Source organism: Ambystoma mexicanum, chromosome 4q, assembly GCF_040938575.1.
Source record: "Ambystoma mexicanum isolate Mex_15411 chromosome 4q, UKY_AmexF1_1, whole genome shotgun sequence".
Taxonomy (NCBI): Eukaryota; Metazoa; Chordata; class Amphibia; order Caudata; family Ambystomatidae; genus Ambystoma; species Ambystoma mexicanum.
In genome coordinates, this window is record NC_090928.1 from 1,031,886,120 (window position 1) to 1,031,910,042 (window position 23,923).

The following is a 23,923-nucleotide window of genomic DNA, read 5'->3' on the forward strand; positions in this document are numbered from 1 at the left end:
GGAATGTAGAAGGAAGGGAAGTGAAATGCAAAGTATGGAATTAGAGCTCCCAAATCACTAAAGCACTGTCTCGTAAGGAAAGTTCAATAGGGGAAATAAACCCCAAATCAGGTCCCCAAGTGGCAGGAACGAGATGGAAGGGAACCAGCTGTGACACTTATGAGGCAAACGTGGCATGGCCAGGGAGAGTAACTGGCAAGAGGGTATCTGAACCCCACCTGGAGAATCCTACCAGGGTAGCACCAGAACCCGTTCTACGCCAGAGCCAGGGTTTGGAAGTTGGAAGGGTCCCAGTCCCTGGCCCTTCTTCATATGCCTGCATGTTTGAATTAAGTACCTTTGTCAATCGCCCCCCCCATGCATGTACACAATACAATGCTGGTCAGTCTGTCTCTCGTAGGTCACTACAATATCCAGCGTTCCTAGCGATAGAAGAAGCAAACCCCAACTGGACTGGGAGAGAGACGGCAGGGAACTAGGGTGCCGTAGAGCAGCCTCCATAGCACCTTAGCAGAGTTCATATGTCACGCACTGGTTTGTACAGAATTTAGGCAACCTCAGCGCTTGCCAAACCTATGGATAACAATATCTTACCTGCAACAATGAACTGGAACACCGACTATGATGATGGTGGGCAGCTAGTGACAAATGGAAACGGACCTGTGTGAAGAAAAGGTGCTGGGAAAAGAACCCTTTTGTATCCTTTCTTGACTGTAACACCTCCCGTGGTGAAAAGGACAGACTGTGGTTGGCCCGGAGAACAGGCTGAAAGAAAGGCAATCGAAAATTCATGGAGAGGGTAAAAGGAGGCAAATTAAACAGTTAGATGTTTTTTATTTAAGGTATGCTTAAAAGAGAACCAAGAGAACAGGCTGAGGAAGGACGGTGCAGAGGAGCGTGGATGAGAATTAATGAAGTAGTGTTCAAGATGAGGGAGAAACGTGCACTTAAGTGTGTGCGTGTAAGGTGACTGAGACCAATAGAGCGAGAGTAGTCAGTGAATGAGAAGGTTGCTGGAAGAGTGAAAGAACAGTAACTGGGTGAGAAGTAGGGGGCGGATTGTGCTGTAGAGGGAGATTGGAGAGGGGAGGATAGTGATGAGGGGAGAGTACTGGTAGTGTGCAGAGGGGAGATTAGAAGTAGTGGGAAGAGTAATAGTAGAAGTGTGGAGAAAGGAGAGTAGTCGATAGGGGAGAGTGGTAGTAGTCCTGTGGAAAATAGCATTGGACTGTCTTCGAGATTTAGTATGTTCTTGAGGCCAAGAGCATTCTCTAGGGTGCGCCTCTTGACTTGCGTGAGGAAAGTTAGGCAAACCAGTCATAGGCTTCATTCTGTGGGGTTACAAGCAGGGCACCAGCCTGATTTTACTCCATATTTTTGGAAGTTTACCACCAATTGATTTTTCAAGGAGTACAAAAGTAATTTTTGAGGATATTTTTTATGGGGAGTTGAAATACGGCTTAACACTAGAAAATATTGTTACACAAACGTCTTTCCATCTAGCAATTCACGTATACTGAAAAATGTTTTTGCTTTCCTTTCAAATTATTCTTCCAATCATGCAGAAATATTAGTGTTCTTTCCTAGGCCACTGCTCTGCTAATACGACTGATCTCAAATTATCAATGGAACAATGTGAGTGGAATCAGGGATAGGCTCCTGTGCATCCATTGTTACCTATGTTTTGTTGGTTGTATTTTTACTCTCCTTTTTTGTTGGGAGCATTTGCCTGTTTTCAGTGAGAACACATTTCTGCTGGGCTTATGTGTAGGGATGGTTTGAATACGTGTTATCACTACTCTGTTCTCAGAGCAACTTAATGTTAATGTAGGGAGTGCAACTGTAATTCTGATTCTCTTACTGATTTGTTCAGTAACTCTGAATCAATTATCTCCTACCACATAAATTATGCGAGGCATGTTCTTCTTGCCCCTTGAATTACTTCATTCTAGTGACACATAAACTCTTAGTGGCTTGTTTTCTGGCATTTATGTGGTGCCATTATTCTGTCTGATAAGTGATACATCATGTCTGAATATTTTACCAGCCTCATGAGTTGTGATGGGTGCTGTTTGTCTTTGTAACACACATCAGCGTGTTTTTCGTAATGGCATAAAATAGTGTCTGCATTGCCTCTGAGGAGGGTTTGCCAACCGCAAACAAATAACCACAAGTAAACCCATTGTGCATACTGAGCAGCAGTGCTGTCTGTTGGTACACACATGCATTTTTCTTTGCAATGGAATACTTTTGCTAGCTACTGTGGCAGATCCTGAAGTCTTGGATTAGTTTATCAACTCTTTTAAAACTTCATATGAAACATTGTTGTAGCCAGTATATGTGGAAACGGAGCATCATGCAGCACTTCCACTGATTTGTAAAGAATTAAAGTGGTTTGGGGGGGTACATTTCTTTCCACCCTCCCTTCAAAGATGATGGGTCTCTAACTACGCATGTTCACAAACTGACTTACCTCATTAGTCAGTTGCGCACATGGAAAATAATGTCTGCACAGAAGTAATCCATTCCTGCACTTAAAGAAAATAATTAGAGGGAACATTCCCAGAGAGTATGAGAATAGAAGGGCGAAGAACGTGGGGGAGAATGTAGAAACTTTGAAATTGAAGACTGGGGTAGGAATGTTGCCCAATGGGGGGAGGAAGGTGACAAAAAGAGTGACGAGTGAAAAGAAGAGTATACAGATCAGAGATGGTTAAGAAAAGAGAGAAAACTGGAAGAGAATCTGTGAGTTTATAGAAAAATTAAATAAGAAAGTTTAGTGCAAGCCGGTGAAGCCAAGCTGGTCGATAACAAAATGGTTCATATAAGGAAGCAGGAGCCTGATGGAAGCGCAAAGGGAGGAACTTACCACGCCTAGGAGCCAAGATCTCATCGAGAAGAGTTCTAGGCAGAGTAGCTCTCCATCAGCTCATCCTCCCAAGCTCCCATGCTCCACATTCTTTTTTTTAATTTCACATTTTTATTGTTTTTTTCTCATAACAACATAAAAATAAACATTGACTTCAGAGGAGTCTACCAATCTTAACCTTCAAACAGCTTTTGGGTCCAAGCCCGACAACACTTAGTAATAGCAGTATTACATATCCATGACTGAAGTAGTTTGAATAAAGCATGCTGTATATGATTCACAGAATCTTAATGAGCATTCTCCCACTTTCCTCAGACCTTATTGGTTTTCGCTGGGCAGCCTCTGGCCGTATATACTCGCTGTTCCATTGCTATGCATGAGTCCACATCATTAAGCCATTGTGCATGCTCCGGAATTATGTTAGATCCCCACAGTTTGGCAATGTTGCATTTAATCCGTGCTCTGGTGGTTGAGAACACCAATTTATCATAGCGTGACATTGATCCCTCGTCTTCCACACCCAACAGCATTAATTTGGGATCTCTAGGCACTGCACGACCCGCGATAGTGTATCACAGCATTGTTGCCAATATTGACTTATGTGCGGGCAGTCCCACAGTATGTGGGAGAAAGTGCCATCTTCCTGGTGACAGCGTAGGCAATTAGGTTCTGTGATTCTGCCCAAGCGATAGAGTGCTACCCTTGGGTAGTATATTCTGTGTAGTATTTTGAGCTGTATAAGGCGTAGTCTGGATGATATGGCTGTCTCCCTTGGGTGCATCAGTATTGTTAGCCAGTCTTCTGGTAGGATCGTTCCCACATCCCTTTCCCACTTGGACTTCAAGCTCACTAAGTCAGGTGTAGCGAAGGAGGTGAGAACATTGTACATCACAGAGGTAAGTTTGGCATATATTCGGTATAAAACTAGGTTCCTCGCTATGGGAGTGCAGTCTGACATGTTACTCAAATCAGGGAGGGGACGCTGTAGTGCATGATTTAACTGCGTATGACGGTATCTTTCTGTAACGGGGAGGTTAAATTTGGTAACCAGGTCTTCAAAAGGTACAAACCTTCCTTCCATTATCACATCATCCACCTTTGTTATCCCTGCTGCTATCCAGCTTTGCCATTTTGGGAGCTTATCCAACTCAGATAGGTTCTTGTTTGTCCATAGTGGCTGTGCGGGGGTGATTTTCCCTTCCCAATTAATTTGTTTGTGTGTTTCCGCCCATATTCTTGTGAAATGGGACGACATTGTTCTGGGGGTATAAGAGTTTGTTTTCTGGTATAGAGAATCCAATAGGGCTGTTTTCGCCCCATTTGCGGTATTGGGTCTAATGTGGGGTAGCGATGTATCCCTGTGCAAGATGTCATTTATTACCGCCATTTAACTTGCCCAGTAATATGTCTGCAGGCGTGGTAGCCCAATACCCCCCCCAGAGTGCGCAGTGCCAATCTCGGGCATCCATTGCTCCACAGGAGTTTCCTAAGGATCTTGTCGGTCCCGTGAAATTCACACGTGGGGATATGTAATGGGGCGTTTTGAAGGATGTACAGTAATCGTGGCAGGGCCAACATCTTGAATAGCGCTGCTCTCCCTAGTACGGTCAATGGTAGGACGATCCAATGTTTAACATCTTCTGTAAATCGCTCTATGATTGGGTGTAGATTTCTGGCTACATATTCATTCAGTCTGTCGAGATTTGAACCCCCAAGTATTGAAAGTGTTCAATTCGAAAAGGGCAGTTAAGCGGAATAGCGTTTTCCACTCCTTTGATTGGAAATAATATCGATTTCGTCCAGTTGACCCTCAGGCCACTGAAAGATTCATATCTTCTCTGCAGGCGCTCTACTATTGGGCAGGAGGTTGCAGGGTCAGACAGGTATAGGAGCAGGTCATCTGCATATAATGAGAGTTTGTCCTCCCAGTCATCTGTCCGTCGGAATCCATTCCATGTCTGCGTATCCTTTAGTAGTATAGCTAGAGGCTCTATTGCCAGTGCAAAGAGCATTGCGGATAGGGGCAGCCCTCTCTCGTCTCTTTACCTAACTTGAAGGGTTTAGATGGCCACCCATTCACCCTATTCTCGGCCTCGGGGGAGTTATATAAAAGTTGTACCCATCCCATAAATTGTTCCCCAAAGCCCATTCTGCACATTACTTCCCACAGTGCTTCCCAATGGACCGAATCGAAAGCTTTCTCAAAGTCTATCGCTAACAGTGCCAGGGGGCCTTGGAGAGCTGGGGTTCTTTCTAGTGCCGCGTGAAATCTATGTATGTTCATGCGTGTCGATCTTTTGGGCTAAAGCCACATTGATCCGGATGGATCAGTGACGTGATTGTTTTCTGTAGTCGATTCGCCAGTATCTTTGCTAGAATTTTTGTTTCAGTGTTTATTAGCGAGATTGGCCTATTCAAGCTACATTTATCTGGGGGTTTGTCGGGTTTATGTATTAAGATTATAGTGGATTTCCTCAGGTCTGTGGGTAGTTGGCCTAGTGCCTTCGAATGCGCATATAGGGGCAGAAGGTGCAGTACTATCTCGCTTGGTTCTATTCTCTTCCATAGTTCCACCAGGAAGCCATTTGTCCCCGTGTTTTCCCGGACTGGAGTTGCAACATGGCTAGCACTAGCTCTTCTTCTGAAATATCTGTTTTGAGCAGGTCTTTTTGTTCAATAGTCAGGTTTGGGAGGTTAATCTCGTCTAATAAGAAGGTGAGGTCTCAGGAGACTTGTATAATTTGGCATAATAATTTGCGAAATCCTGCACAATATTTTCGTTGGTTAACAAACGCTGCATTATCAGGCTTAATCATTCTAACTTGCCTATGTCCCTCATCTCTGCGTTCCAGCCATGCTAACATTTTACCTGCCTTGTCGCCGGTCTCATAAATTCTGGTGCGCATCGCTCTGTGTGCTTGTTTAGCGTTGTCTAGGGCTATGTTCTGCAATTTCCTTTGGGCCAGCACTAATGCGCAGTTACTCTCAGGCAGATCCAGTGCTAGGTGCAATTGTTCTGCCTGCTCCGCTTGTACCTCTGCTTCTTTCATCTTTTCTAAGTGTGTTTTCTTATGCGCTGTTGTCCAAGAGAGGATCTCTCCTCTCAACACCGGTTTGTACGCCTCCCATAGTGTCCCTGGGCCATCAACTGACCCTGTGTTTACTTCGATGTAGGTTTTTGTGGTTTGCTGGATTTGTTCTTAAAATTCCGGAAAGCCCGTATAGTAGTTGTTAAGGCGCCAGGAGGGCGGGGGAGGCGGTTGGGTCATTGTCCGTTCCATTAGCAGAGGAGAGTGATCAGAGATTCCGCGTGGGAGTAGGGTCACGCTGGTTGCCCTATGTATATCTGTTGTTGGCAAGAAGAAGTAATCCAATCTTGAGGGAAGCATGAACCCCTGAGTGGAATGAGAATTCTCGGACTGCGGGATGGAGATCATGCCACACATCTCTCAGTCCTAATGCCTCAGTGAAGGTGGACAGTTTTGTGCGAGTATCAGGGTTTCTACCCCTCAGGTGTGTGCGGTCCATTCCTATGTTCATGACCTCATTGAAGTCGCCTCCTAGGATCAGTATGTCTGAGGTGTCTTCTACAATCAAAGGGATAATATCCCCAATGAATGTCGATATTAATGCAGGTGGTGCGTACACGGCTAATATTGCTATGGTTTGGTTCCACAGTGTACTGGTTACATAGACATATCTACCCCCCCATGTCCTGTGTTACCTTGGAGGGTGTGAAAGGGAATCTTTTGTGAACTAATATGAGCACTCCTCTAGAGCCCGTGGTAAAGCCAGCATGCAGTGCCGTGCAATAATTGGTACGTTTAAATAGATTGCAGGTTGTGCCTGCCAGATGGGTCTCTGTAAGTAGTACCACATCTGGCGAGTGCCTATTCAATGCTTGGGTGACAAGCCTCCGTTATACCACTGCCTAGTCCATCAACGTTCATTGCCAGACATCGCCATCCGGTGTGAAGCGTCTGCTGTTGCATATCATGTGTATTGTTCTGGTGAGATTCTCGTATTGCTGTCTCGGAGTGTAATGCATTTGTGTAGGAGTATGTGTGCTGTGTATCTTGGCCCCTGGTGTACCATCATATACAACTTCCCCACCCCACTCCCTATACTCCACCCAACTTAAAGCATCTGTCGCACGAACAACAATTGACAGCTCGAGAAAAGAAGAGGCGAATGAGAATAAAGAAACAAAAAAGAACACAACCTGCTGTCAATCAAACAAATGAAAAGGTGCATTAACAGACGGTCCGGTCGTGCCTTGGACCACCTGGGTATTCGCTCAGTGGGGGGTGGGCCCTCGGATGTCGAGTCGCCATTTACAGTTGAAGGAGTGGGGCATAAGTTCTGCTACAGTCATTGGTTATGGAGATGTGTTTGCGTGTTCTCCAAGTGGCGGTCTCAGGTCCACTTCTTGTCAGTTCCATGGTTCAGTCATTGTCTGTGATAGGTTCCACCTCTTGTACCAGGTCTCCTTGCGGGCGTCTCAGAGGTGATCTGTCAGGGCGAGCACCAGGTCTGTCATTCCTGGATTTTCTGTCCGGTCTCCAATCCCCCTCTGTGCTGTTCCGCCCAGCTCCAGGCCTCCGTTGCTTCTGTGAAATGCATGGTTAAGCCCTTGTGGTCGATCTTAAGTTGTGCTGGGAATATTAAGCCGTATTTGAAATTGAGGGACTGTAGACGTCTCTTGAGTGGGTCAAAGGATTGCCTTAATCTCTAGTGTAGTCCGGAAAGAATGCAATACGGGATCAGTTGAATGTGATGGATCCTTTGGACCTGGCCATCTGGAGGAGGGCGTCCCGGTCTCTATAATTTAGAAATTTGGCTATCACTGTTTGTGGTGTGGCACCGGGTGGAGGTCGTCCCGTTGGCCTTCTGTGGGCTCGTTCTATGGAGAAGAACTTTTAAAAGGATATGGGAGCAAATAAATCTGTCACCACTGCTCAAGAAATAGTTCCAAGCTGGGGCCTTCTGTCTTTTCAGGCAGGCCAAGAATGCAGACGTTATTTCGTCTTGATCTACCCTCACTCTCCTCCACTCTGTCTTCCAGCGTTTTGAGCCAGGTCAGTACTCTGTTCATTTGTTGTCCTATGGCATGGAGGCCCTCCTCCATTACGGAAATGCAGTTTTCGGCCTCTCCTGTACAGGAAGTAAGCTTCTGCAGATCATGTCTCAGGGGTGATACATCTGTACTTATCCCGTTCATCTTTACCTCCATGGATGCTCTGGAGCTCGCAATGGCGTTCATCATGTCTTTCAAAGAGATGTTCTCTTCACCATTCACTATCTCTCCCAGTTTTGCTGGCGCCACAGGAGGGTTCGCCGTGACTGTTGCAAATTGCTCCATTGTGCTTTGGGTAGTGGTTTTTCTCTGCCCATGGCAGAGTGTGCATTCGTCTCCGCTATGTCTGTTTTGCTGCTTGGTTGCAAGAGCCTCTTTCTTAACTGCTCTGACATAATCAGTGATACACAGTGGCTGTTTGCTGCTAGGTTTGCATTTATCAGGTTCAGATGTCAGAGGTCGTCTATCCTCTGAGGGGTTATTCGTATCCGATGTTCTCGTTCCCTGGATCTGCCCAATATTGTCCACAGCCACTGTCTAGTCAAGGTTTTCTAACCGGCTCTATATGGAGTAGATTTTTGTTGCTGCGTTCGTGTCCTCTACAGCTTATTTAGCAGGTAATTCTTTACATGTGTGGGGACTTGCTAGCGTCTCCACATGCCTCGATCGCCTCCCTGTGGGAATTCAGCAGGGGGGAGAAGGAAGCAAGGGGGGGTCGCTCGTCGAGTCGATGTTCCCAGAAGGGGTTAGAGCTGTTGATGTCCCTCAGTGGCCGACACTCCAATCAGCAGGCATTCGCTCTCACTCAAGTGGAAGGGCAGCACTATGTCTGGGAAACAGGCTCCATGGTAAGTTGTATGGGTGCTGGACCTTCTGGGTGCAGTATGGTCCACTTCACTCTGCGTGTCTGGGGCCTGTTACAGATTTACTGGGGTGAGACAGTCCGTCCTGGCCATATATGCTGCCCCACTAGGACTGTGTCCTCTTCTGCCATGATGTTATGGGGGGACCAGAGCTCGGGCACCAGCGCGTGAGCGGTTGCCACAGTCTGCAGCGGCACCCGCCACTGCTACCCGTCAGGCCTGTCCTCCCTGTGCAGTGCGCCCCCCTCGCGGGTTCTGTGAATCGGGTGTCACTTGCTCCCAGCCACTCAAAGGAGTGAAGGCGCCCACCTCTTACCCGACTCTTTCTCACATCTGGGTCCGTTGGTTAAAGCAAGCACTTCCTCAGCCTTCCGATCGTGGCAGGTGGGGGGGGTTGTACCCCACATGGGGGCCTACTTCGCGTGCGTAGTGTGGCACTTCTCCTGTTTGTTCCAGTTGTGCAGGCACTCTCCGGCTCGGGAGAGGTTCTCGAGGGCAGGGAGAGGGAAGAGAAGGAGCGGCGGGCAGAATCAGTGGCGTGTCTCCGATATACGTCCCATCCCAGTCTCCTGTGTGCTCGGCTTCAACCCTCTGTTGGCGTTGCTGTGTTACACGCTTCTGGTTCCTCTCCGAGGCAAGTTCTTTGTTGCCTGAGTCCGGCAGTGAGATCCCAGTCCTGTCGGACTTGTCAGCCACTTTGGTGATCCCTCGGTAGGCGAACGTCTATGGCAAGAGGTTCCTCTTTTCAATCATGAACGGTGGCCATTTTGCTGCACCAGAGATGCGGTCCCGGGCAGTTTTCTTAAGGATCAATATCCTCAGTTTTACTGCATGTTTCCGGCTATCAGGTCATCCACACAGTGCTGCTGGTATTGCGTTCGGATGGGTGTGTTCATACACACATACAGCCCCAATTTTAAGGATGTTTGCACAGGATTTCTCTGGCGGACCTCGGAGCTCTGAAGGACTATGTCCTCATCACTAGGCACTTGGCCATGCCCCCCCCATGCTCCACATTCTTGATGTAGCAGGTGCCATGCTTACTGCACAGGCTCCTTATTCCTTTGCTGTGGGAGACCGACAAATACACAGAGAGAAACCATCTCAAGGATCAGACCGTGGAGATCCAGGGGAGAGAGAGACAACCGACAGTAGACTAGTAAGGTGATGTCACAGAAGAGGAGACAGAAAGAGAGAAGACACCCATTGTACTTACGTATTATGGAAAAATAACCCAGTAGGAGGCAAGGCCTGAATCCACAGACTTTGTTGTAAAGTTTTCCCATGTTAGAAAAACTTTTTGGGAACCTCCAGAGGCTGCTGAGAAGCCAATTTATAACGTTTAGATTGCACAAACTTTACGTTAGTCAAAACCATCAGACCAATATTGACATCGCAGTTGCGTTTGTTCCAACCCCATTTGTTGTTTTGCCCCACACTGTGAAGTTTCCGGTTGCCTGTTACAGAGGAAATGGGCTCAACCCTTTTACGATGGAAGCACTGAAACAGGAAGAGAGGAGCTGGAGGAGGAAGGTACGGAGAGGAGAGAGGACAGTGGAGAGACGGGACACAAGTTGTATGGAGAATAAATGAGTTAGACGTTTACTGCAGTGTGTCATATATATACATATGCGCGTCATTGAGTGGCAACAACTGGCTCTGGAGCCCACGCCACCTCAAGAGAAGGTGGCGACTGCCAGCCGCGAGGAGGGCGGTGGTTGCAGGAGGAGCCGGAGAAGGAGATGCTGCACCAACCAATGTAAGGCGGAGGCACAAGAAGACCCAGCCGTCTGAGCGGAGGCCGGACCTGAGACGAGACTGTGCAGAGCAGTGCTGCTGAGTGGAAGGAGGATGCGCCAGCAGAGGAGGAGAATAGTGGCGCATCTACGTGCATCATTCCTGCGATAAGGAGACTACTGGGCAGTGTCCGGAAGCCTCCGGAGGGCCGGGCCTGCAGGTAAATCAGAGGTGTTGGAGGAATGATGATGTGTCGAGGAGGGGGGGTGAGGGCCGGACTTGCAGGCCGAGGCATCGAGGTGCAGAGAAAAAGATGGAAGCACCCAGGAAAGGGGTTGGGATGCTGGTGAAATGTGGACGGTAATTGGCAGAGTGCTGAAGAGAAGGTCCCATCACCCTCTCTCTGGGCCTTGGCATCGCTAGATCAGGAAAGGCAGACTTACGCACATCAGGACACTCAGGCTGGATTTCTGTTTATTCTTTTCAGCAGACCAGGATACAGCATACAGCACACAGAAGAAAAATCTGCAACGCCCAAATTCCCTCAGATTTTAGCCCCTTATATACTATTTTAAAAATTGAGGTAATGCAATGATCAATATAAAACATCCTGATTGGCTTTGGTACTTGAAGACAACCCCTTTTCCAATCCCTGGTTGGTTGCCTTAGCTGCCACTCACAACTAGTCTGAACATATTTCACCTAACTTATTCTAGGCCTGTGAACTTCTATCAAAAAATTATACACTGGCATCATGACTTTGTACAAATCGACCATTTTGTATGCCCAAACATCCATCTTAGAGTTTGACTGAACAAAAATGGCCGACCAAATTACGAAATGGCTGACCAACCTATTTTTACTTATAGCTTACTCCCTAATCAGTTTTGAATCTAGATTGTTTGAAAATGTATCATAAACATGTACTATTTGACATATTCTTTACTGTGCGAGACATACTGACCTTACAAAATAGATCGCCCTTCAAAGCGCTTTTCTGAAAAGCACTACATTTCTGATTTTCGCAGTATTCAAGTCATCGATCAACCCGACAAGCTATCTGCATTCGGTTTGAGGGGTGGGGTCATTCTACCTTCTGTACAGTGCTCTTCCGTGCGTGCCAATACAGGATTAAAGCTCATTGTTAGGCAAGCCCAGTAAGGACATTCGTTATAAGAGATGAAAAAAAAAAACAGTTGTTAGGATATGGAGCATTTTTATTGTTTGTGATTTTTCTGCGGCTGCATGCCTCCACAATTCCTTATTACAGGTTGCAGTGGTATTGTTAGCAAAACATACTATGTTGCACACACTACAATAGGCTGATCATATTTGTAGTTTATGAAGATATTTTATTTTTTACACTGGATAGCCTCTGAAAGCCATTGTCTGGGCTGAGAGAAATGTGCCTATTTAAAAGGTGATAACCAATTATGAAGAGTTATTGGCTTAAGAGGATAGGGTTTTGCTGACAGAACATTGGTACTCAAAATGAAATCATGACATGTGAAGTTCTAGAATCCTAGAATTGTGGAACAGGGAGGATCATTGTTAAATATCAGACGATAGAGTGGGAGGCATTTAGTATCTACTAGTCACGGTGCAGAAATACATAACATATATAGGGTTGATACATACAGAGAGTTTCGAGAAATAGCAATAAATCCCCCCAATGAAAATGTGTTTAATAAATACAGGGAGGCTAGACAAGTTTTATGATGTGTCTGGTTTCCGAGTCCAACGTCTACCAATAATAAATATACTAAGCTCTTATGAGAAAGCTTATGATTACAATGAATGTGATAGTTTTGCTCTTAAAAATACAGGTTAGAAATTTCCTGCATAAATAAGTGTTTAAAAAACACAGATTTTAATAACAAATGCACTACAAAAAGATGGCCGCTCTTCAACAGGTTGGAAAATAGTTTCTATGTCAGGTAGTACTTTATAGGAAACTTCCTCTGTTGGCAATACAATCCGCAGTCATCCAGGCTTGGAGAGTAAAATCATGTACCACATCTGTATTTTTCATAGTCTGGCAGGGTTCATGACACTGTCAGGGGGTAACAAGAACCCCTCCCGACCGGGTTGGCGACCTACCTGGTGGAATACCAAGGCCGAGCAGAGACAAAGTGAGGGAGTTCAAGGGACCAGTGTCCCTTCCTCCCCCTGGTGTGCATTGTGAATGTCAACTGGTTCCTCTGTCCCTTCCACAATTCTGGTTAGCCTCTCTTCTGGCCAGAGTTCCCTTTTCTTTTTCAGCACCACCATATCCAGAATGCATCTGGGTGTAGCTAAGAAATCCCGGACCGGAACAGGAGAATGGAATCAAGAGCAGACATGGAATGGACTGTGATATTTTCTACCCGATAGAGAGGAGACACTGAACACCTGACCTACCAACCCCAGAGGAACCACAGGAAAGTGGTACAACAGAAAATGACGTGAGGGTGAGTAGGGGAGATACAGAAGCCCCTCCTCTAACCCATTTTGAAACAAAACTCACCAGCTCATGGAGGACGCCACAAGGAAAACGAGCACCTTGAAAACGTGAGCGCTACCCTGAAAATAGAGATTGTAAAGGGAACATGGCTAAAAGCCACCCTAACACCTTACAATGATAGCTTAGCCAGAGATTGGCCAAGAAGAGAATGCGACCAGGTGCACTAATAGAAACTGGGAGGAATGTTAGAAGAGTAAAGGCCCTGCTATAAAAGTACAGTCATCACATAGGAGATTGACCAGTGTTTGAGTGAGATCAGTTGGAGCTGTGGTAGAGCAAAAGGCAGTTGAGTGCTGAGGAAACTGACAGTGTTTTGAGAGAGTGCATGTAAGGTATTGTGTTTGAGAGTGGTACTAGTTGAGTGTAGTGTGGTGAGGGGAGATGCAAAAGATGAGAGAAATGGATAGAGCGGTGTAGTGGAATTTAGAGTGGGATAGAGAGAGTATACAGTGATAGAGTGGCAGACGAGAAGAAGGAAGGTAGTGGGTAGAGGCAGGCAGAGAGTGTTTTAGTTTAGGAGACAGAACTAGACAGGTTAGTTAGGGAAAGTAAGGTAAGAGGGAAGGAGTGTAGGTAGAGAGAAAGAGGGGAAGAGAGAGAAGTAGGCAGTGTGAGCGTGGCAGAAGACAGGGGAGCAAATATAACAAAAGGGGGAAGCGAGCGAAGTGAGAGGATAAGGAAATTAGTATAGTTAGAAGAGGTAGATGAGGAAGATGAAGGCGGAAGGAGAGGTTAGATAGGGAAGAAGAAATTGAGACAAAAGAGGGGGAGAGAAAGAGACAGAGCATGTGTGTGTGACGGGGAGCGACTGGCGGAGAAACCCTGGTGATATCACTCTGCGGACCAAAGAGAGAGGATCCTTAATACATTCTCTGAGTGAGTTAGACAGAGGAGACCACAGCATTCAGGCTTCCCTCCCAGAATAGAGAAGACGAAGACAAAGACAGCAAAATTGCATTAGGATCCATCAGGAACATTGTTGGGTTTGGGGATGCCTGGGTTAGGATGAAGGGAGCCCATCTGGAGGTTGAGAGCATCATAGGGACCTCCTTGGCTTCACTCATCCTGATTTACCCAAACAAATTCATTTAAAAATTAAATGAAGTATGATAAACCTCAAACCTGTGTCTGTAAATTATTCAGTCCATCTCTGCCAATAGGTAAACTGTGCTCTCTACAGCAGGGATGTGGGGACCCATGACTGTGTGGAAGTGCGATACACATGCCTAGTTTGCCCACCCATTGAGACATTGCTTAGTTTGGAGCCTCGGTATTATAGTCTTTGACCAAACTAATTTTAGGAGTCATAGACCAATAAAAGGAATGTTCTTATGACCCTACTAAAACAAAATATAATACAGCTTAAAAGTGGAAAAAACGGGATTGTACCAAGCAAAATACATTTTAATAATAATAGTCATAAATAAAAAAATTAACCATAAATAAACAAATGAACACAAAAAAAGCAATTCATGTACCAAGCAGCATGAAAACAAAAACTTTTAAAAGCCGATTTGTAAATTCGTTCCCCAACTTGCACAATACCACTGGCTGCTACAGTAGACTGTAGAAAATGCATCATAGAGCAGGTGGTTGACGCCAGTGACCCTCTGTATGCTGATGCAAGATCTCTGGCAGAGAGCTAACACTCTCTAACTCGATCTTGAAAGGAGCCCATGCAGCTTTGTGTGTTTCTAGAGCAGTGTGGACAGCCGCACTCTGCAAGTTATTTCCTACTCCAAACATCTGTAAATGTTTTTGGTTTTAAAATGTTGATTCTCAAGAGTAATGAGGGATCTTTGTGAGAAGGTAATGCAAGTTAGGTATCCCACCAAGCCTTCTGAGCAAGATGTTATCTTATGAGTGCAGTTAAATGATTTTAGTAACTCAGTAGATCAGCTGTAGGATACAGAGTACTCTCTTTGCGCCCTGAATCTTAATTGAATCGGCTGGATCGATGTTTTTGCGGCCTAGTTCATTGTGGGCTGCCAGAGTTAAGCATAGGTAGGTAAACTAAGTAATCTTTCAGTAACGCAAGTTTCATTCTGCATAGGATCTGCATTTTCAAAGCCTCTGCTTTATAAACCATAATCATAATTTCTGCTAGCTATTACATGTTTGATTTCTGAAAACATTACCAATCAATTGGGGTCATTTCAAAAGCCTGTTTAATGTGAGTGATCCCTTTTTATGTTTTTCGTGAATCAGATGCTCAGCTAATCATATTCTAACACTGGGTACTGGACCTTGTGTACAGAGATCACCAGATTATATAGCGATTGACTGTTTAATGCTCTCAACAGACCCATACAAGCAGAATACTTATGCAACTTCATTGCAACAGTAAATTCAGATGTTGGTAAGCAAAGTGTTAAAGCCTGATCCAAAATGTTGAGGCGCTTGTGAGGAATTGCCATCTGGCAAGGGTTGAAAGCCCTAGCTTTTTTATTTTTATAAATATATAAAATGATATGGGTAATTCCATCTCCAAAGAGATCATCTCTAACCAGATTCCCCTTTTGGTCAACTCCATGCCAAAAGCATAGTGTGCTTGTGCCAAGCTTCCTCAGTAGCCTGATCCTTAGCAAATGCTCTAACCTTGACGTGGGTCTGGTTCCAAGGTCACAAGATACCCACGCGACAACCAAGTCTCTGCAGTGCAAGGGTGGTATTAAGATATCCCCCACTGTACCAAAACTACGATGATCATTATTAACCCATGCTGATGGCAGGATAAAATCTAAAATAAAGATATGCCTTAGTTTAGGCATAATGCATGGCACTACTTATGGTCATCGCATCCAAATTGATATTGCACGTGTCAGTCATCTCTGCTGTAGAAGTCGATATCTATTCTGGTCAGCCAGGTGGAGATTGCCAAATGGCAGGACCGGAACATGGCGGACCGGGCCTCTTCTTTGATCTCTTTGTGATGGCAGGAAACACCCTCTGCCAGAGACAGCCGAACAGCAAGCTGCTCTGCTGGCTCCGGGCATTAAAGTAGCACACCCATTAAAAAGGAGTAGCCTCATACCACGGTGCTAAATCTACAAGAACCTTTGTTCTCAGTGGCTTGAGTGTTCTGGTCAATGCAAGTAGACTTTGATCATCTTGTTTCTCTTTCTTTTTCCCAACCCCACCACTTCCTGTGGAGAAAAGCACTTTGGATGTGACATCAGAAGGTCAAAGTCCACTCTGTTCAAGAGCAGGGATTGGACCACTAAGGCATGTTAGCTTTAGTACAATCATCTGAGGACTTGTGCCTTTAAAAGAAGGGGTCTCCAATCCCTTCAGCAGATTCTCGCAGATCCTCTTGGATCCTCTCAAGACCACAGATTTATTCTGGAAGAACTCTCTGGATTTGTCTTTGGGAAAGTTGTACTTTCCAAAGCTCTCAGCCTGAGGTGAAGAAGGAGCCGTCCTAGGCAGAAGGAAGATCTGTCCCGCTAGCCACTCCCATGGAACATTGGGAGGGACCTGTGCTGTGGACCAGGAGTTACCAATCTGCACCGGCATCTCCTAAATCTGTCATTGCACACCCTGAATGGAACCATCCTGTCCTCGGGTCCCCCTGAGTGGACCTCAAAGCAGCCAGAGGGCCAGACCAGCCGAATCGCCCTGTTCTACTATTCCAAACCGGTCGCAGTACCTGTTTGCGTAAGGTATGTAAATTTATTTGGCTGATTTCAACCTGTAAGCAGCCTCTGACAAATCCACTTAGCGGCTTGATACTAGAGATTGCATTGCTGCCCACGCTCAGTTCTGGTGCAGTAGACCAACCATAGTGATAACACTAGCACCTAAGTCCAGCATTTGCATCAATGTTTTTAATAGCAAAGCCAACTAACTTGCAAATGTGACATTGTAATAGCCACTGATACCAGTGCTCACACTATTCATCACTGTTGTTTGGGCCTTCTGTGGGGTTTGGCAGCACTAGTACATTATCTAATGACAGTTGACTAAGGAGCCTGTGCTTTGTAGGGCTATGCAGAGACCCTAACTAATTGAGTTGAAATCAATTCATGGGACGCGGGTTTACCTCCGAGATGACTGTGTTTATATGGTATCAGGTAATATTATCCCCATATATATGGTCGCCGTAAATAATATCGCCGGGAAAAGGTCGTGGCAATATTATTTACGGCGACCATATATATGGGGACAGGGGCAAAAAAATAAATAATTGGTGGTTGCAGGAGTGTGCCCCGCATGTTCCATGCAATAATGTCGCCACAAAAAACGGCCATTTTTTGGCGATATTTTTGTATGGCGATATTTTTGTGGCGACATTATTACATGGAACCGTTTATATGTCCTCATCATGCACTTGATTGCTTTAACAAATCACAAGATTACAGAAACACTGCATGCAGATCCTGGCATATGTATAAGTGGAGCCATTCTACTTTGAAATAGTTGTTTCCCAGCATCTCGGCGGATGTACCAAAATACAGAAGCGAGGTGTAATCATTATGAAGTAACATGAGATGACACACACAAAAACAAAGGGAAGTTTTTGAACAGACTCTAGAAACGGCGTATCACTACAAGAATATTTGGCAAAGTAACAAAGCTCCAGGAGAGGAAACAATTCCTCTGGCACACGAGTGGCCTATTTGTTGTATGGAAATCGGTGGACTATTTAACCAAATTAGGCAATACAACCTACTGGCACAGACACAATTTTTTTTTTTTAAATTAACTTTATTATTTAGCATTATACAGGCCTAGCCTTGAAAAGGACCCAAGCGGGTCGAAACACGTGTTGGTTTCCTAAATGGGCTTTGCAAATATCATATGTGTAATTAAATAAGTCACCCTATAAGGGTTTTATAGATTCTGTGTTGGTATTTTCTGTACTAGCAGAAACTTGTTTATGACTGTGGTACTGATCCATATACTCAAGTAGTAAAAGTGCACACTCCTTACAAAACATTGAGTGTCTCAATGTTCTGGACTACCTTGCACCCCTAATCTCAAATTCCTTGTCTTTATCTTTCATTCCTGTTTTCTGGTTACAAATTGCCTACACAGTGTTGTTTGTATTCCTATGCAATTCTCCCATTCTATGCATTGACATTGCATTAACCTAGCTGTGCTTTCTCACATGCATGTACAAATGTTGAACCTAGCTGTGCCTTAAACGCAATTTCCGCTGTTTTCTTATTCCTCACTGCACCCTCCATTGTGTAATGCATTTGTGTGCATTCTGGGAAATTCGACCCTAGGTGTGTTTTTACATCTCTGCACCCTCCATTGTGTACTGCATTTGTGTGCTTTCTGGGAAATTCGAACCTCAGTGTATTTTTACATCTCAGCACCCTCCATTGTGTACTGCATTTGTGTGCATTCTGGGAAATTCGACCCTAGGTGTGTTTTTACATCTCTGCACCCTCCATTGTGTACTGCATTTGTGTGCTTTCTGGGAAATTCGAACCTCAGTGTATTTTTACATCTCAGCACCCTCCATTGTGTACTGCATTTGTGTGCTTTCTGGGAAATTTGAACCTAGGTGTGTTTGAACTAGCTGTTAGACCGCCCCATGAGTTCGCCCAAGCATTGTGCAACCTCTCATAATTTCCCTCTTTTTCCTCCATCTGGATGACACTCTCCATCTTCCCCATCTAGTCTAACTGCTACTTGATCACCTATCCCTCCTCTCTTACCAAGTCTGGAAGAAGGAAGCTTAAAAAAGATCTCTTGGGCTCTAATCTTGGCCTACCTATTGCCTATACCTAAGTCAGCGCCACTTCCAGAGAAACTATCACTGAAATCATTGTCTCTGTCCACTCGCCAGACCTTTGGACCTCCCATCTGATCTCTACCCTCCCCCCTTTTCCTATTCACCCATTAATCGAGGCACTAGATGGGAAGTACTCTTGGTATACTTCTCATCATCTACGTGCATCATTAATGTCTATCACACATGCACTGTCTTGGCCCAGGGTCCTCAACCCAATCTTCTCTTCGACTGGCGCCTGCCGGCCCTCATCAACTTCCTACCTTCTTCTGCTACTCCTCTTTTCTCTCTCTCTGCACCTCCTTCACCATCTCCGACGGGTGTACCACTTCTCTGTACCCCTCCTCGGAAAACCTTCAAAAGTGGTGATCAGCTGCACTTAGCCACTCTGAATGCTCAATCTGCTGTCAAACATTCTTCTGATATCTGCCTCCTTCTTGACGACTTTGGTCTCAATGTCCTCGCTCTCACCGAGACGTGGTTCAGTGCCAGCTCAGTCACTGCTTTTTGACTCCATTCTCCCTGATGGTTACAAGATCCTCTCCAAACCTCGGCCCAACCGACATGGTGGTGGAGTAGCCCTGATCTTCCCTTAGTGGGTCCCCACCTCTTTCATACCCACCCAGCACTACCCCTCCTTTAAAACCCTTGCTGCAAGCTTGGTGTCTCTCTGACTCTCTCTCTCACCCTTGCCGCTATCTACAGGCCCCCTGGCCTTGTGACTGTCTTCCTTCTCGGAGTGGGATGACTTCACCTCTTCACTTCTGACCTCTACCTCTAAATTCCTCCTCCTTGGAGACTTCAACATCCATCTTGACTAAGCTGCCTCTGCCTCTTCACTTTTCTGTGATCCCTCTCCCTCACTATTCTCCCCTCTGGCCCTATCCACTCTGCCGGACACACTTTTGATGCCCTCATCCCAGCTGATCTCCCGCTTTCCAACCCTCTCACTACCACCCTCTCCTCTCTTCCCATCTAGGACGTCTCGACTTCCTCACGGAGCCTTTACCAGCACTGCCAGCCTCCTTTGCGGTCATCCACCGATGAAGCGAGTGTTGGCTGCTGCGTTTGCCTCCACCTTCTTCCCTCCTCCTTCCCCTCCTCTTGATTTTCCCACCGACTCTGTCCTTGTCAACCTTCATCTTGCTATCACCAACATTCTGGACATTCTTGCCCCTGTCATGCGGATCGGCCTGAAACCTGCCTCCAAGGGTAAGAGTTGGTACGACTCTGATCTAACTGCTTTGATACGCAAGTTGCAGAATTACCAACAAACTGGCCTGCCGCCTACCCCAAAGGCAATATTGTCTCTCTACCTGCTCCAAGAAGTGAGCTCATTTCCAAGCTCGTATCTCTGAAGCCTATAACAACATGGCTGAACTCTTCAACATCGGCAAGGAACTAGCCAATCCATCTGCAGTCCGCCACCTCTTCCTTCTCAGGCCCTCTGTGCTGCATTGGCCACCCATTTCAGCTCTTAAACTCAGGACATTCTGACCTCTGTCTCCTCCTCCTCCCCCTCCCCTTCTGACCTCCTGCCACCCTTGGCTGCTCTTCCACCCTCTCTCTCCACCTTCTCACCTATTGCAACACACGTGAAGAATGTGCTCACAAATATTGACTCTAACTCTGTTAATGTTCTCATTCTCCTTGACCTCTCTTCCACTTTTGACACGGCCAACCATTCTATCCTCATAAAGCGGCTCCACGATACTCTTGCCATCTCAGACCTGGCGCTGGATTGGTTGTCCTACTTCCTCTCTGACCACCCTTCCCATGTACTCGTGGACCCTTTCTCCTCCTCCACCACTCTGTCTTCTTGTGCTGTTACCAAGTGTTCTATCCTCTTGCCTTAATTTTTCAACATCTACCTTGCACCTCTTGCTCACTTCATCTCTGCCTTCTCTCCTCATTTCCAGGGTTATACAGATGACACACAACTCTTATTCAAACTTCTGTCTTCCTTCTCCTCTTCCTCCTCTTTCATCCCTGATTGCTTGTCTGCTATTCAGTCTTGGTGCACCTCTAATGATCTTTGTCTTGATGCCAGTAAGACTGAGATCCTTCCTATTGGAAAACACCTGCTCCATGTTTCCCTCCTGCACTCTGACCTTCCTCTATGGGCTCACCCGCCTCTCCTTCGTCTGAGGCTAGAAACCTTGGGGTCATCTTCAACACCTTCCTTTTCTTTACTCCTCACATCCTCTTATCATGCCAAGAAGACCCACTTTCAACTTCAACTCCTCAGGGGCATTCCCCCTTTCCTCACCTCCCCCAGAAGCTCAATGTCTCTATAGCCCTGGTCCTCTCCAGGCTAAACTACTGTAACAGTCTCTTCCTCAATCTGCCTCTTTCTTCACTCCGTCCTCTTCAACTAATCCAGAATAGGGCTGCAAGACGTATCCTGCGCTGGGACCGTATCTCTTCATCTCTAAAATCTCTCCACTGGCTCCCGGTTGTTGCAAGGATCAAATTCAACATCCTTTGCATCATCCACAAGGCCCTTGCTACTCTCTCTCAATAAGTACTCTCCCTCAAGATGCCTCCGATCTTCTGCCTCCAACTCTCTGCTGATCAAACATTTCTCCAAGCAGAGAGCAGGGGCAAATCTCTCTCCTCTGCTGGCTCCCTCCTATTGAACAGCTTCACTCTCTCTCTCTCTCTCTCTCTCTCTCTCTCTCTCTTGAACCGGACCACCTCAGGTTCCACAAACAACTCCAGACCTTTCTCTTCTCCTTTCCTCTCCCCCTCACTTCCTAACCATCCCCTCTGTAGCTGAGATTGTCAGCTTGATCCCTCAAGAATACAATAGGGTCCTGGCCTCCTGCCAAATTGCCCCTTATGGGCCCACACCCACCTGTCGGGTGGTTGCCTCAGCTCTGCACTTAACCTTGGGCGGTAAACCTCCATCGCATGGGATGCCTCCGCCTATGCACTTACCTGTTGCCTCCCCAAAGGGCACTTCTGGCACTTCCTCCCCTCCCTAAGAGACCCAACTGGCACTTAACACCATCCCATCCACCCCCTTTTTTTTTCTCCTTGTTCTCTCATTGCACTTGCATGATCCCAATGTCACAAGGTCTAGCAGGACCGCTTTGGTTTCTATTTTATTCATTGTCAATTTCATTGTTTATTTGCTCCCTTGTTCCCTTCCCTTATGCCTTGTGGCGCTTTCTTGCGGTATAAGCACCTTATAAATATTAAATAAAATAAAAATAAATGTTATAATGCTCACTATTGTAATAAAGATTGGAAAGTTCTCTAAACGTTAGGATTTCCTTATGGTTATTCATTTATTTATGTAGGTTTTTGTACAGCGCTACTGGGAATTAAAAATAACATATAGTGCTAAGAATGGAAATGCAAAAAGGGAAAGGATGTGGGGATTAGCATTTTTTCTGTGACGGTCTCAAGTCCAAATCAAATATCAAACCTGTCTGATGGAAAGCTGGAAAGGGGAGGAGAAAGGCTGAGGAGGCAATGTTCATTGTACCAAAAAATTACATTCTGTTTGTCGCCTCACAGTTTACTACTTTTTGGGTCACATCAAAAACCGATATTAAGGGGATTCATAGGATTTTAGAGGTCCCTTTCTGCTCTGAAGTTTGAAGGTAGCTATTGCAAAGATCTGCGACTCTGTCCCGGTCGTAGCAGCTTCTTTATGTGATTTATTGGAGATGGTAGGATGAGCCAGAGCAGAGGTTGCTTATAGGTAGTTTGTTCTTAGGTAGTTTGGGTCCTTCTTTCAAAAGACTGTATGTAATACTTTAAACCTTCAATTCAGTCTTATTATGTTTGTCATATCACTGAAATTTAACAAATGCATCATGTAGCGGGCTGGGAAATATTTACTTTTCTTATTCCTTGTTTTGTATAGCTGTCCGTCCTTTAATCTTGAATTTCTTGCCTGAATTCTGATCTTAAATGTTTTATCCCAGAATCATGGTTTTTGTGTTAAATTGTTGTCTGTATAACTGATTAGATTTCAGTAGCAATTGTAAAATATGGTAGTACAATTTTAGCTGCCCTTTTTTAATTGAAATATTTGAAATATGTGTTTCCTTTACAATTGCATTCACCACATAACCTTTTATCTTTAAAAAAAAAAAAAGTTTGGGTTTGTTTTATTTTCTTAATAATAATGTATCCTCTGTTTATTTCTCATCCCACGTGTTTTCCTTTTCCTTTACCAAAACTATCCAGACTATTCTGAAAGATTCCAGCAGACTCCCAGAACTATACCAATGCCATGGTACTGCTGACGAATTGGTCAGTCACTCCTGGGGGGAACAGACCAACTCCATGTTGAGTTCTTTGGGTGTGATGACCTCTTTCCACAGCATCCCAAATCTTTACCATGAAATGAACAAAGCAGAACTCGTAAAACTGAAGTCTTGGATTCATAAGAAGCTGCCAGAGGACACCAAACCAGAGAAATAATACTATTGGTGATACCAATAAAATAAAAAGATTTGAGACTGTGATGTGAGTTTATGTATGTATTTATGAATACAAGTGTGTGTGGTTTTTTTATGTCATTGACCTAACTAGAAAGCAACAAAGTGCATTACAATTTGGTTATAACGGAATATCATCTGCTTGTGATGCTGCTAAAATATAAATAATGTATATATGTCTGCTAAATTAATGCACAGCATCTCTCCTATTATTACAGCGTTACTTTGGGTACATTCGTGAATACATTCTCAATTCTTGGGTTACACATTTCTAAAAATGTGGTCCAACTTTTCAAATATGGTCATTCTATTTGAGGGTAGAGCTGGATGCTCTGTCCTGTTAAATGTATATTTCTTATTGCATAAATATTTGTGTTTATGTTTAAGAATTTAAAAACGACTTGGGCCCAAAGGCAAACGGGCACACATAAAACAAGAACAGCTACACAACAAAGCTACACAACAAAGAGAAAGAATAAAACCATTGTCACAAGGGCACAATAAATGCAACATAATAACAACCACTAATAACACACAAAAATGTAAAACAAGAGATGTCAAGTAAAACAGAGCACACTAACCACACTATTCCAGATAGATCTATCGCGGATGATGTTACTTGGTGCAATGTTATGCAACAAGCCATGCATAAAAAATTAGATACCATCAAGGAA

At 45.1% G+C, this 23,923-nt stretch overlaps 1 protein-coding gene across 1 annotated transcript in view; it reads left to right on the forward strand.

The window, feature by feature from the left end:
- LYPLAL1 (lysophospholipase like 1) overlaps positions 1-23,276 on the forward strand; it is a 496,351-nt gene extending 473,075 nt beyond the window's left edge. Inside the window, exon 5 of the mRNA XM_069608584.1 lies at positions 22,996-23,276. Coding sequence (XP_069464685.1) covers positions 22,996-23,232 — 237 coding nt within the window. The 3' untranslated portion in view covers positions 23,233-23,276. The remainder of the gene's footprint in view (positions 1-22,995) is intronic.
- The last annotated feature ends 647 nt before the right edge of the window (positions 23,277-23,923 follow it).